Source organism: Zeus faber (assembly GCF_960531495.2).
Source record: "Zeus faber genome assembly, chromosome: 18".
In the NCBI taxonomy this organism is placed as follows: Eukaryota; Metazoa; Chordata; class Actinopteri; order Zeiformes; family Zeidae; genus Zeus; species Zeus faber.
Window position 1 is genome coordinate 4,350,369 of NC_137210.1, and position 16,079 is coordinate 4,366,447.

At 44.6% G+C, this 16,079-nt stretch overlaps 1 protein-coding gene across 1 annotated transcript in view; it reads right to left on the minus strand.

Annotated features, from left to right (window-relative positions):
* Positions 1-16,079, minus strand: part of thsd7ba (thrombospondin, type I, domain containing 7Ba) — a gene marked incomplete at both ends in the record, with an annotated part of 194,351 nt that overhangs the window by 125,993 nt on the left and 52,279 nt on the right. The window contains one exon of the mRNA XM_080019515.1: positions 3,270-3,428. Coding sequence (XP_079875641.1) covers positions 3,270-3,428 — 159 coding nt within the window. The remainder of the gene's footprint in view (positions 1-3,269; positions 3,429-16,079) is intronic.

Sequence of the window (16,079 nt, forward strand, 5' to 3'; positions counted from 1 at the left end):
TGGGAAAGTGAGATTATCAAACAGGCGGTGGGCCTTGGGTCCTCTGGGTCCACTGCACTTCTTCAACTTACCGAGGATAGCGTTAAAACTTGGTCGGTGTCACTGTAATAATTATGTTCTTTCAAAGACCTGCGGAAAAGCTGCTCTGAAAATACGAGTAGTCTTGGCCCATGATGACTCACCTTTCAACTTTCTGTATTTGTTTTCCCTGAAGATTGGTTTACTTTACACCCAGCTGGATTTGAACCGTTATATGTTGGAGTCACTGTGTTATAAGGCATCCACTGAGGTTAAGGTGAACACTTAAATACCAGAAAGTATGTGACGTCTTGTGATATCGCTGCAATGCTCTTGAATTATTAAAGAATTCTAGAAAAGAATCATGAACAAAATACTAGACAATCAGGACAAAACAAATTGTTTGCCTGCAAACCTTTTGGAACATAAATATCCACATTTACTCTTGACAGAGGGACTAGTTGGCGATTTGTTGGTGGTCAGCTTTTGAAGGGGAACTACTGCACTAATTTCACTACATTGACAACGTTTTGCACAATTCAACTTTAAACAAAACCGCTCACTATCTCATAAATCAATGCTGTTTACTCATCATGGGGAGAAAAGCCCTGTGCAGATTAGGCTCCTTCTCATTACTGGTAGCCTTGTTCCCCTGAATACATTTCTGGAATGAGTGGTACAAAGGGGTAGCATTGGGAACAGTCATGAAGCCCTTCAAAAATCCCCTTAGATCATTTTTGCCAATGGACACATTATTTGGCAAAGTGTTGGGGGGTTAAGGAGTAGAATGAATGGTTGACATCTAAAGGGGCTGTAACATTCTCTGCGTCTAAAAAGGTGGTCCATGGACGCGTGATTGTAGGAGAGGGACATCATCCAATGATGGTATTGATATTTAGATTTTTATAGTGAAGCCAATTAAAATAATGAATCCATTGGATCTTATTTATTATTTTGTCCTCCTAAATGCTCTCCCTCATAAAAAGCTACCGTTCAAAGAGAGCCACAAAGTTCTAATTTGTTATATATCGACCTCTGACAGAATGCGGCTTATCGTTATCGAATAAGTGATATTTTTCTGGTATATCCCCTGAAAGTTTTGAGCAGGGGGATGTGGCAGATTCACCACCAAACGCCACCCAAGTGGCGTAATCGGGGCCCTCCGGCACAGAGACACAGACGACGGGGGATTGATATCACCAGTTAATTGTAGAGTTGTGGCTAGGTGGAATTAGCCAGGAGCAGATGGAACATGTCATGACACAGGCTCCTCTCCGGAATGAGTGTGTGGGTGGGGTTTTTTTAAACCTTTTTTTTTAAACCAGGTGTGGCTACTCAAGCCATCCCATCCACCACAGGGGGCTGTTATTTTTATTTTGTTGTTTGAAGAATGCTAAGTCTTGCCAGACAAAATACACCCATTATACTGTATATATGCAGGAAGAGCCAAAACTGGTCCAGGAACCAGATCCTTAGGGGCTTGACCAGGGCTGCTCCCCAAGCCAACACATAGACCACGGATCAATCGCCGCACTGTGCAAAGGAAGCCTAGACTGCCCACATCCAAACTCAAAAACAATATGGTAAAGGCACATCTCTACGGATGATGAATAATTTAACATTTTGTCGGTATATCAGATGGATTTCAGGGAAAAGGTTACATACTTTGTTACTTACAGTATCAGACTCAGTTGAATATCTACCCAGCCATGACTCACACACTAACTGCACAAGAGAGGTTTCTGCAAAATATTTTCAGTCTTTAGGGCATTTTAATGTGTCTTGAGTCTTGACAAAAGATACTTGTCAAGACTTTTGACACATTTTTTACAGCATTAAGGAAACTACAAAATTGTTCTGATAAGCTAAAGCAACAAATTTGAGACACTTTTCTATCAGAATTATGCACAAGTTTAAATTCTGTGTTATTTATTGTTGGGACTATTGACATTTTGACATAGAGCCCCCCCTGGGATAGTACTCCCTCCTTCAAACATAAAACCCAACAGTGCTTTGTGGTACAGCGGGAAAATGGCTCATTGTTTTTCTTTCTTTTTAAGTTTAACTCAAGGCAGGAAATACAAGAAGAGGTGTACAGTAACAAAAAGCTGTGGAACTCAAGGTCCACCGGCAAAAAACCTGGATCATAGCAATTCATTTGTCCTCCATAGTGTGAACTCAACTGCTCTGTTACCCTGGGAGAGTCCAAACTGACAGTGATGTTGCTATTGGTTGCAGAGCAGCCCTACTGTGGATTAGGGTTTTTTTTTTTCTCCAATGGTATCAAAAGAGATAACCTGCTGCCTGGAGAGCCCTGTGCCAAAAACAACGGATCCTACGCAAGCCCACTTTTACAAAAACATACCAGTGACGCTGCTGGAGCTTGGCTTGACGCCACTGAGATCAGCGGCCATGCACTGTATGATCATTGGCCTTATAAGATTCACTTGGGGGAACTTTCATGCACATTCGCTCACAGCACAGACAAGGTCATCTTGCGCTTTAAGCGCAGGGCCAACATGCTGAGCCATCACCGAGCCAGACACTCTCGCTTCAACTTACACCAAGCACGCACACACACACACACACACATTGACACACACACACACACACACACACACACACACACACACACGCACACACATGCAAACACAAGCACGCACACACACATACACACACACACTCACACACACACACACACACACACACACACACACACACACACACACACACACACACACACACACACACACACAGACAAACACACACACACACACACAAACACAAGCTGAGCCATCACCAAGCCACAGTCTCACTCCCACGTACACCAAGCGCGCACACACACACACACACACACACACACACACACACAAACACACACAAGGGCACTGTTGTGTGGACGCATGAACGTAAACATACAAAGTAAGAGGAAGCATCTAACATTAGCCGCACTTTCCTTGGCAGGGACCATGATCCAAAACCACAGGCCTGCTTTCTCTCTCTTTTTTCTCTTTGTCTGCTTTGGTATTTACACCTGTGCACTTTGCTGCTCCAGACCTCCATTCGTCCTGACCCAGCCACTTAGCAGTCGTCTATTGAGTATATCATTTACGATCTCTCTCTTGCCAGAAACTCCACTTTTCCCGCTGTCTGTCCATTCTCCTTTCCCGTCTGTCTCTCTCAAACACTATTTCTCTCTCAGTCTCTCTCAATATATGTCGCACTCAGTCTCAAGCCTTTTTTTATCCTACCTTTCTTCCCCTGCAGTTCTTCACAGTTGTCATACTGGCAGGCCCCCCAGGATGACCAAGGGGAGAGCAGGCAGTTCTGAGGGCAGGGGAGCGAGCAGCGCTGGACAACCGAGGGGGGCTCCTCGCTGGCACACAGCCTGGCGCTCACTGGCCTGGACGCTAAACAAGCAACAGGGGGAGAGGCACAGTTTCAGGAGGATAAACAAGAGTTATGAAGGTAACTTTTCATGAATTGGAGCTGTAGCTATCCTGCAAGCCAACTGAGTTTCACTTTGTCGCTTGCACGTCCCCATATGGTGTCACATAAGGCTGTGCAGTCACATTGGGGAGCCTGTTCTGCCTCAAATTGAGTAGTGCTCTGTTTGTTATGGAATTCTATGGGCAGGTACGGACAAATCAAATTAAGGAGGAGGTTTCATTATTCTAAAATCAGAAAATGGAACACAAACTGAATTTAGCTGTGCATGATTACCTGGAGCTCTTTAGTTGGGCTTTCTCGTAATACTTCGAGCTATCTCATTTACTGTCAATTAATGTTTCTGCTATATCATTTCATTTCCAGCTAACATTGTGAAAATATAGTGAGCACTTTGTCTGGTAGTTTTCAACACCAAGAAACAAGCAAATTTAACTGGGGATAGGCACAGAACAGGCAATTTGTGTGAATGGACATATGCAATGTCTGGTGAACACAAAAGGTAAGATCATAGTATATTTGGCTGCCACTAAAACGTACTTCCTGCGGTTGTAGTAACTGGTGACATTGTATATTTGAGTCACTGCTTTATGAAAGCAATAGGCCACAATAGGCCGTGCGCTGCATCGAATTTTACCACGGCTAAGGGTAGCTGTAAGGCATAGCACGCAAGTAACGCACAAGGCTCCCAATAGCCTTGTACTTTTATTAAAACAGCAGTGATAGCGATGTTATAAAAAAAGACCCCAAAGTTCAATAAATAATATCATTAATTAATAATAATGGATAACGTTTTTTTCAACCGAGTGAAATTGTTCCCTAAAAGTAGACGTATAACAGTCACAGCACAAGCAACACAACACAATCAGACACAAGCAGCACAATGAAATCTGTCGAAGAGACAGAGAATTCAACAGAGGTAATTGATTAATATATTTGATGGAATTCATTTCAATAGATCTGATATTGACATTTTAAAACGGTTCGGTAAAAACAGTAAAACATGGCTCACAAAACCAGAAAATAATATCATTGGCATAATATTTGGTGTCCTGTCACCTTTGGGACAAACTAGTACCATTGGCAGTCCTCGGAAGGGTTTTTCTTTTTGGGGGGGAGTGGTTAAAACAACACAACAAACATGTATTTTCTTTTGCTGAGGATTTATGAAATCTAATATTCTGTGTTGATTCACCTCTGTGCATCATTGAGCCCCAAATTTCCATTTAAATGAAAGCCCAAAGGTGAAAAAAAGAAAAGCCTAAACATCCATTGTGCATTTTATCGTCTCCCCAACAGTAATTCACACGATCTTTGATCTTTTTCACAAAAACGAGACGCCGCACTGATATGTTCCTTTGATTCCTCTGCTCTCTAAATTGTGATTTTTCCATGTACTGACAATTCCTTTACTGTAGTAGATGATAAAAGCAAAGCAAATCGGGTTTTTTTCCATATCACCGCCTACGCTGGTGTCCGTACAGTGTGCACACAGCCCATGCCTGTTTGAATTTTTTTTTTTTTAAGTCACAATGAATATTAATCAACATTCAAGCAAATGTAAATGTAATTGCACCTGAGTAAGCTGAAAGATAAAAATAATACAATATGTACAATAGTCAAAAACACACTACATTGTGATAAAAAGCGTATACAAAACAGTTAAACAACATGAGGGGATCAACCAATAGCAGATAAAACCTGTCATGTTAAAGGTGGATAAAAACTGCATCAATGTTGACATTGTTGGTTCTCAGTACATCATTTCTTAACATTACACTTAAATGAATAATAGGATGGGGACTCTCAAATTGATTGTACTGAATTCCACTGATGTGGTGCTCTGAAAGAAAAAGACGGCTTGGCTAAATGCAATTTCTCAGAGTGGGATTGTGCAGTCCCCCCGAGCTGCAGCTCTCGTAGCTCTGTTTGTGGGAGATTTGAAGTTGATGACACCAGTCGGAGGAGGAGGAGCTAAACCATGAATAATCTTATAAACCAGGCAGACATTGGATTTAATGAGATTTTCCTAGTTAAGCAGATTATACTTTTTTAGAAGTATGGCATGATGAAAACTGAATGGTTTCTTGTCTAAAGTTTAAAGTGCTTCTTTGTATAATGATTCCAGTGGTTTTAAAGCTGTAGAGCATGGGTCTCAAACTCGCGGCCCATGGGCCAATTGAGGCCCGCGGGACGATATTTTGTGGCCCTCTACTTCACATCAAAGTTTAGTGTTAGTGCGGCCTGCACGTTTTTCTCACATGCACCTTTTTGCCGGGTCATTGCCCTGGGCATTTTATATATTTTTTTATCACGTATGGGCTACCGTAGCTCAGGCTCGTGACAGCTTACGGTGGTGTTCGTTGACAAGTTAGCCAACGCAAATTAGCAACGTTAGTCACGTGGTTGAAAAGTGATTCCGGAGTGACACCAAGTGGAAGGAAAATATATCCTGTCACCCAGTGCAAGGTACAGAGGACTTAGGAAATGGGCGGACTCAACAAGAGTAATCAGTGACCTCATAAAGACAGCCGAGTGTTGCAATAGGAAAGGAAAAAGAATTACATGGATAGCAAATAGCATGAGATGGGAGGCAAGAACAAAAGCCAAATGGTGGTTAGAACCTGAATATTATAAAGAAGAAGTTATAGATTATTATTACAAGAGAAATAAAAAGAAGGAAAAGGGAAAGATATGTGCGATCGCAAAAGAAAACAAGTTTACCAAGAACAATTTAATCAAAGAGAGCAAGAAATTCAAAGATATAAAACATGAGACAATGCACTTGATGTTAAGAATTAAGACAGGTGGAGTAACATGGACACCAGAGTTAGCTCAATGGCATCCAGAGAGATTTGGTAGAGCAGAAGGATGTGTAGGATATAAACAAAAAGAAGAAAATCTAGATCACTTTATTTATGAATGTGAAAGGTATAAACACCTGAGAGAGAACACGATTGATACATTTTCACAATGTACACAAGTTTTCAAATCCCTCTCAGAATATATAGAAAGGGCATACTAAATAAGATCCCAAATACTCAGGTATTGGGATAAAAATATGTAAATATATCACAATGGAAAGCGTTGATAGTAGTTTTTTTATTAAATTTTATATCTGTTATTATTAAATGCGGTTCGTTTTTTTTGTCACCCTGCCCCAGTCATGTCTTTCTCAAAACCTGCCGTAAAGAGAAAGGTTGGCGAGCGAGCACAGACAATTTCAGGAAAAGTGGGAAAAGGAATATTTTTTTTGTTGCGCACAGGGGCACCGCGGAATGTCTTATATGCACAGGGAAAGTTGCGGTGCACAAGAAATACAACATCAGACATCATTACTCAACTAGACATGCTGAGGAGTATGCAAAATACCAGGGAGATGAGAGAAAGGACTGGGTCGCAAATCTTAAAGCATGTCTACTGAGGCAACAAGATTTTTTTCAAGAAAACAGGCAAATAGAGTGATGCGGCAGTCGAAGCCCGCTAGATGGTGAGTGAGATGCCATTCGAAGACAGCGAGTTCATCAACAAGTGCATGTTACTGCTGCAAGTATAGTCTGAAAAAAAAGGGTCAGTTTAGCAACGTCAGCCTTTCAGCCAACACAGTGGCGGAGTGCATTTCTGACTTGTCAGGTAACATATACGATCAACTGCGTGAGAAAGCCAAACATTTCCGTGCATACTCAGTCGCTCTTGATGAGAGCACAGACATCACTGACACTGCGCAGCTTGCAATGTATGTCCGTGGTGTTGATGATGATTTTGAAGTGATGGAGGAGTTGCTCACAGTGATTCCAGTGCATGGCCAGACCACTGCTCAGGAGATATTCCACCAGCTGTGTGATGCCATTGTGGATGCCGGTTCACCATGGAAGAGGTTTGCTGGAATAAGAACCGACGGAGTGCCATCAATGACAGGGAGGAGAAATGGACTGGTGGCACTTGTTCAAAGAAAACTGGTAGAGGAGGGTGTGGAGGAGGCCATCATATGGCCATCAACCATATCAGATCCAGGGGCTAAAAGCACCGGCAGTTCCATGCTTTTTTGGAGGAAATAGAGTCAGCATATGAGGATGTGCTCTATTTCACCGAGGTACATTGGTTCAGCAGGGGAAACGTCTTGAAGAGGTTTTTTGAGTTGAGAGCAGAAGTGAAAGCCTTCATGGAGAAGGATGGGATGGCTGTTCCTGTGCTAAGTGATCCCAAATGGCTCATGGACTTAGCTTTTCTTGTTGACATCACACAGGAGCTGAATGTACTGAACAAGAATTTATAAGGCCAGGGGCAGCTTGTCAGTGCTGCCTATGACAACGTCAGAGCATTCTCCACAAAACTTGTGTCATGGAAAGCCCAGCTCTCTCAGTCAAACCTCTGCCATTTCCCAGCATGCAAGGCACTGATGGATGCAGGCATACAGTGGTGAGAAGTATGCTGATGCCATTGTAAAGCTACAGGAGGAATTTGATCAACAGGTTTGCAGACTTCAAGACATAGAGAGCCACTTTTCAAATTTTTGCTGACCCCTTCTTGTTCGATGTGCAAGATGCCCTCCTGTGCTTAAAATGGAGCTGCAGTGCAATTCTGAACTCAAAGCCAAGTTCAGGGAGGTGAGTGGAAAAGGAGACAAGCTTGGACAATTTTTGAGAGAATTGCCTCCCGCCTTCCCTGAGCTTTCTAGGATGTTCAAGCGGACCATGGGCCTTTTTGGGAGCACATATCTGTGTGAAAAGCTCTTTTCCACCATGAACTTTAATAAGTCAAAGTACAGGTCCAAATTTACTCATGAGCATCTTCAAGCCGTACTGAGGGTCTCAATTGCTTCCTCCCTCAAGCCAAATGTGGCTCAGCTGTGTAAGAGGAAGCGCTGCCAGGTCTCTGGGAGCAAGGAGTAGGTAAAAGAAGCCTGTGTTCTGAAGAACCGTTCATGTTCTGAACTGTTATAAATAAAGATTGAGAAGATTGGATCAGTTGTCCTTTTTTTTGGAATACTTGAAACCATTTTTTTGTGGAATACTTGATGCGGCCCAGCCTCACCCAGACTCTACTTCCAAGTAAGTTGAGTTTGAGACCCCTGATGTAGAGTGTGTATTAGACCAATTTATCAGACAATAGATTATGTGGGAGAGAACCATGGAGTGCAAGTATACTGTATCTGAGCTGCCACAGTGGATAGGAAGTTTCTGGTAAACCTGAAATTTGCCAAAATGAACTTTACTTTATTACTGACCCCTTTTATGTGGGTTTTGAAGCCAAGGTTTGAATCTATGTGTACGCCTAAATATTTGTACTCTGAGACAACTTGAAAGTGTCTCTCCTGAGATGAGGATATCTTGCTCTTGGCCTTTGGAGAAAAACATACAACATTTTTTCGACACATTCAAGTGAAAACAACATTGGTTAAACCAGAATGTGACCTTCCACATAACATTTGTAAGTTTTATTGCAACCTCTTCTGCAGCTTAACTGTGAGTAAAAATAACTGTATCATCAGCATACATTAAGATATAACATTGTCCACACACAGAAGGCAGATCATTAATCTGTACATGCTGAACAGGATTGGGCACAGTATAGACCCCTGCGGGACACCAGTGGAATGTAGCTGTTTCTGTCAAGCAATTAGCCCTGAATCCAAATTTCATCGGGTGCAATGGGAAGGAGCTCTTGTTGAGATGGTTTTCCAAATACCCTTGATACTATGGGTAAGATGATCCCCGGGACACGACAAGTCACGGCATGAGCACACACAACAGACTATATTCATATTGGCCTGTGAGCCGCTGAGTTATCAAATTGACCTACGAGCCACCTTTATGTTTAAACCTGAAATTAAATGCACGCCAACCGGCGATGTTTTGCTTCCGCCTGCCTCCTCTTCCTCATTCCCTGGCCCTGCACCAGAACACACCTCCACAAGTGACGCCTGAACAGCATAGAGCAGCACAAGGCGAAATCCCGGACGCCCTCCCCCCTGGAACAGACGGTGGCGGCCCTCGCCACAATTCATGAACAACAAGCCCTGGAGTTCCAGGAAATGGCGAGGGTCCGCGAGAGGGACCAGCAGGTGCCCCGGTAGAGCCAACAGGCAATCCAGGTCCTCCTCTGGGAGCGCACCAGACCTGGCGAGGAACGACCGCTGGGCCCCCCCGTCCCCACGCTACAGAAGATGACAGGGGGAGGATGATCCCGAGGCCAACTCTGAACTAATGGCCAAGATGGCTGGCTGGATGGACCGCGAGTAGGCATGGCGTCTCGTTCCCTTCCTCTCGGGAGAAGCCCAGCTGGTGGCGCATGCCCTGCCGCCAGAGCAGCGGACGAGCTACGCTGTTATCCGGAGGGCAGTGATGGGATGGGTCGGGAGAACGCCTGAGGGCCACCGCATGTGCCTCTGGTCCCTCCCCTATGACACCGCAGGCCGGCCATTCCTGCACAACCAGCAGCTCCTGGATGTGGCCCAGCAATGGCAGTCGAAGCGGTGGCCACCGAACAGTTAATCGACAATCCGGCCGTACCGCTAGCTGGATGCGTTGCCACCGACCAGCCTACCTCCAAGTGGGACCGGCCAGTACCAGCGCCATGGACCTGGTGGCCTTCACAATCCAAAAAGCCACAGGAGGGGCCCACCTCCCACCCCTTCTCCCGCCAGAGGAGGGACAGCCACCAGCGAGAGATCACCTCCTACCCCGTTCCACCCACATATGGTAAAGGCTGCAGTAAGTTCCCGCCTGTCGCACCCCCTGATTTTGGGTATAAATTGGCCGGGTTTCGATGTCTTAATGAAAGAAGCAGGGGGGATGCGCTCACACTCTGTGGGGTATATGCGAGTGTTGCGTGGCGCACGGCGACACGGAGGTCGCTGCAGCGGAGGTCACCAGAGTGGGGGAGAAGGAGCCCCAGGTGGGAACTTCCCCTGAACCCCCAGTCCATCCCATGGAGGATTTTCCTCTGGAACAATTGTGGGACGATATGCTTTGTGGGGCTTTTGCGCGGGTAGATAAAATCAATGGTGTGTTGGTGCGTCCGGAGGCTGCGCTCACTCACCCATATTTGCGTTGATTAGGGATAGATTAGAGAGTAAACCATGACGCTCAGTCAGGAGAAGAGGTTACCCAATTGTTAATCCCTAAAAGCCGTCGGGATTTAGTCTTCCAGGCGGCTCATTATAGCCTGATGGGTCTGTGTGGTTCTGCATAGATTACCAGAAGGTGAACGCAATGTCAAAGTTTGATGCCTACCTGATGCCCCATGTCGATGAGCTTTTTGACCGGTAAGGCACGGCTCCTATTTTTCATGACGCTGGATTAAACCAAGGACTACTTGCAGATTCCCTTGTCCCAGCAGTCCAAGAAAAAATCAGCCTTCTCCACTCCGCAAGGCCTTTACCAGTACTGAATGCTTCCATTCAGGTTGTTTGGTGCCCCCGCGACCTTTCAGAGACTCATGGGCCGCGTCCTGCGTCCGCATACAGCATTTGCCGCTGCATACTTAGATTATGTGATTATTCATAGCGATACGTGGGGGCAGCATCTGCAGCATGTGGACGCAGTGCTAGCATCCCTGAGGCACACGGGGCTCACTGCCAACCCAAAGAAGTGCGTGGTTCGGCGGAAGGCGGTACAGTATCTGGGGTACCACTTGGGGGGAGGGATGCTCCGACTGCAGGTGTATAAGACCGCCGCAGTCGCGAACATGTCGAGACCCAAGACTAAGAGGGAGGTAAAGCAGTTTTTGGGGCTGGCCAGATATACTATAGAAGGTTTGTGTCGGAATTTGCGCCACTGTCCAGCCCCTTGACCGACCTTTCTCGAAAAGGTGCCCCAGATCCAGTCCAGCAGTCAGAGCCATGCCAGCAGGCATTTGTCAGTTTAAAGGCAGCCCTCTGTGGGGACCCTTTACTGCATACCCATAATTTGCTCTTCCTTTCTTACAGGGAGCTTGGAGCCGTTCTGTCCCAGAAGGTCGAGGGTGTGGACCTGCCATGCTGTACCTCACCTGCAAGCTTGTAGAGCGGGAGACAAGGTACAGCACCATTGAGAAGGAATTTCTAGCGATAAAGTGGGCGGTCACCACCCTCTGCTTTTACCTCCTGGGTAAGGCCTTCACCCTCTGTTCGGACCACGCCCCACTACAATGGCTCTGCGCTGTTTCGCCTCCGCCTGCCTCCTCTTCCTCATTCCCTGGCTCTGCGCCAGAACAGACCCCCACAGTGGGTTAACTATTGCAAAATTAATCGTTTTCAGCATGAGCGTGTCCATACCATAGACGTCCTTCACCCTTGAAAAATTTAGAGATGTGACTACTTTTGCAACCTCAGTCTCAGACACTGGTCTCAGTACTAGTGCTGGCTCACTAGTATTGACAGTACATGCAAAAGCTTGTTGAACTGTAAAACGTTGGCCTATGGTAGCCACCGACTCAACAAAATATTGATTGAGGGCCTGATGTACCACATCAGCCAGACTCTGTCATTAACCTTTAATTCAATTGACTTTGTTATGATAATCAAATCAAAATATCATCATCATATCATTGTCAAATTAAATAATTAACCATTCAAAACAATTAAATAATTAACCTTGTTTTGAATGGTTAATTATTTAATTTGACTCCCTAAAGCTTCTGAGTTACTGTGAGAATTTTCAATGGTTGTGATGAAGAAGTCCATCTTTGCTTTTCTCAGTTCTCTTATTACCTTGTATTTTAGCATTGCAAATTTATGCCTTTCATGGGACGTCTTTCCTTTTGTGTCTATTTTTAAAGCATTGTCACGCTCCTTCATAAATCTTTTGACATTATCGTTTGCCCAGGGAAGAGTGTTTCTTGTTTTTATATTTGGGGGGAGTATATATATTTATCTCAAACTACAGTAACTGTAAGGGAAAATAAAATAGTGTTTGTCAAACTACAGAAAAATGTGTGTTAACCACCCAACCAAATTTAATGATTAAAAACATGCCAAGTATATAAAATTAGGTTTCAAAATTGAGAAAAAATAGCAGGTTCCCTCTGTTCTAAGATGCTGGGTGTGTCCACTGAAGGTGCTGAAACCACGCCCAATCACAAAACCGTGTAATAATATATAAACATTTACATTGGAGTAACTTCCATGTGTAAATGTTCTGCTGAACCCAGTCCTGTGTCTCTAGTTGCTCACCTCAAAGCTGTCTGGCTGCTGGCTCCTCTGCAGGCCAGGTTCGCGGCTCCGCGGCCTGCTAGCATGCAGCTAATGCAGCTATAACCAAACCCCACACAGTCAAACCAACGGAATGTTTTGTTTTTGTTTTTTTGGTCCGGGACATAGGCGTAGATTTATGTTCCTGCCCGTGTGTGCCGGAGGGTCGGAAAGTGGAGCGGTGAACCCTGCTGTGTGTCTCGCTGTGTGACACCGCGGCATAAACACCCGGGGGGGGACCTGGAGGCACCCACGGATCGCCACATGAGTTCACCGTCTCCGTCAAAACACCTCTCACTCCAGGTGTTTATTCCACGTAGCGTTTAATCCCAAACTCCAGGCATCTTAGCTCATTTCAGCACTGATGCTCCGTTACCGATGGTCCGACCTGGTATTTATATAGTGTTGGGGTGGGCATGCTGAGTATGACTGCTCTACAGTACGTCATCAAGTCAAAATCATTTTGATGGTACACTGACTTGTAATATGGAGAACGGCACCTCTTTCGTTCCCACCACATCCCCGAACACCTTTTCTCTATGTAACTTCTGTGTTCGGGTACAAAACATCACTTCCTTGATTTTATGCTCGGTTAATTACTGTTTTTTTGCATGGTAAAATTTATCAAAAAAATACACCACATAAAAAAAACCCAATAAATTCTAATCTTGCAGGTCAAAATGTCCGGTAATAATTCTCATACAAAACAGGCAAGACAGGCACCCGCACCTCAGCCAGCGTGTGCCAGCCCGTACCTTCATTCCGCCACAGGGTTTGTTTCACCCTCTGACTGGGGCGTGCAAGCCAACCTGCCAGGCCGAGCGCATCTGGTACCTACAGTACACCGGTAACAGGGGGCCGATTGCTGCGCCGGGGGAGCCGTAGACTGAGTGCTCGCTGTAGCAGCAAGGTCTGTGGAAGGGGCACTGTAACCTTTAGCTGTAACGTCTAGACACCCGCCCCTCCCCCACCAGACACACACACACACACACACACACACACACACACACACACACACACACACACACACACACACACACACACACAAAAAGGCTCCTGTTCAAAAATGTGATAAATTAAAGGCTGGTCCCACTGACACTTCGTGGAAGATATTAAATTAAGAGAGCAACATCTCAGCTATGAAAGCGAATCATGCTGGACGCATTCTGGCATATGGGGTTAAATCACTTGGTTGGGAATTAATAAAGTATCAACATGAAATAGACGGCAATTATGTCTATGGAGGGGTGGGGATGGTGTCACTTTATAAGGAAGGCGGCTTTTCCCAAGTGATTTAGCCAATTAAAATCTATCCAGGCTTTTTAATTAAGGAGATTAACATGTTTTTATATTAGTTTTGAACTTTGGTGAGGAACTTCCTCCAACTAAATGAAAACAAAGCTGAAGTAATTATATTTGGCCCTCCCAACTTCCTCACGAGCCTAAACAATGCGCTTGGTCCCCTGTCTGAAAATTTGCAGAATGCAGTTAAAAATCTCGGTGTCTTCTTTGATACGTGAATTTTAACAAACAAGTCAGGAGTGTTGTGAAGGGCAGCTTTTATCAGATTAGAACCAATGCTAAATTGAAACCGTTTTTGTCTCATAAAGACCTAGAAAAAGTTATCCATGTTTTATCACCTCTCAGCTGGACTAATGTAATTCCCTGTACGTGGGATTGGCCCACACCACCCGTCTCGACTACTAATGGTTCAAAATGCAGCTGCTTGACTTTTAACTGGTACAAATAACAGAGAACACATCGCCCCTGTTCTGGTGCACTTGCATTGGAAGCCACTAAAGTTCAGATTGATTTTAGAATTGTATTAGTTAATCCCTAAATGGATTAGATCCACAGTTCTGACTCCACATTCTGCCTCCAGGTCACTTGGGCAGGCACGTGCAGGGGGGCTGCCCCTTTCCCTCTTGATGTCCATGGTGCCCTTTTTTTGAGCGGCGGTTTATTTATTTATTTATTTTTTAAGCGCGAGTGGGCATCGAGTTAGAGGATTTTCGTGATCGGGATGGTGCGCACCCGTGATCTGCGCTCCGCTGTGTGTCTCCCTGCCACTCCGTTCCCTTATTGAACCGAAAATAAAAACAACCGTGCGTCACAGAGACCGTCTTTTGTCCAAGCAATTATTTCGAAGTCAGGGAGAAAGCAAACGGAGGAGGTGGTATGAGGGAGGTGTTGAAACCGATGACGCAGTTTGACCAGACCCACATGTGACAAAGACAAAGACAAAGACAAAGGTTAAGTTAAGTTATCTCGTACAGAGTTATCTCAGATCTGACGACGTGTTGACTTGGACTCGATTCAGTCTTGGGTAACGCAGGCCCAATGTAATTAAAAGACCTATGCAGTCCAAAACAAACTTTTCTTTTGTTGTTGTTTTTTTTTTAATCAACCTTACAAGCAAACCGGTGACAAGAAACAGCCAAAAGAATTGTTTGACTGAATTTAAACCAAACCCTTTGTACGTTAGAATACTTTCCATGCAATTGTAGTATTCATTTCAGCCTTGGCCTTGAGGATTCTGTCCAGTGGGCTTGCAACATCAAAGTCTCAACACACACTCAATTAAGTTTCTGTCTGGCCTCAGGCCAGGCCCACCAAAAGAGTGGGCCTTGGGAGGTCTTAGCTACAACACTTAAATTCCAGGTCTTTTACAGTATATCTTTTTTACAGTACAGTATACAGTATTTTGCATTATAATATTAAGGATAGTAATTTTACAGTATATATGACTCCACTTCAAACCCGATTCTTAACTGTAATCCAAAGTGTTTCGCAAACTTGTGGATGGAAGAATCGAATCCCTAATATCCACTTGCAATTCTTATGCCATTCCATCAGCGATGGCACACAGGGTGACAATGGTTCTGCTCATGCATTTTTCCCCTTGTTAAACATGTACACTATATGTTGCCACGGCTTCAGCTTTAATTATTCATACTCACATTGGTCAACAAAACAAATAGAGGAACTAATGTGGTATGTATTATACCGGTGAGCCTCAGGTCAGCTCTGAAGAATAGAGAGGGCTCTGTCTGAATGTTGTTTCACAGTGCAGAGAGATGGATGTCCACTATATAGTCTGCAGGGGACCAACATTGAATGCCAATACTTTGATTCCCAAGTCACTGTTGTACTTTCTTTACAAATCACTGATTTTACCCCTGAAGGTTAAGGAAAGTTGCGGGGATGTTTTAAAACAGTTCTTCCGATGCTGTTTAATACCCCTTTCCACTGCGCCAAAAACCCGGTAACACCCGCTAACAACCCGCATTTGTCATTAGCGGGAAAGGTTACTTGTGGGTTTCAGTCCTGGGTCAAATGTGTAAATGTGACCCTGCAATAGACGTGTTTTTATTAGCTCCGATTGGCTCTGATGGAAAGAGGACACCCGGGTCGGCATGGTCATTTTGGCCGCTTTACCTGC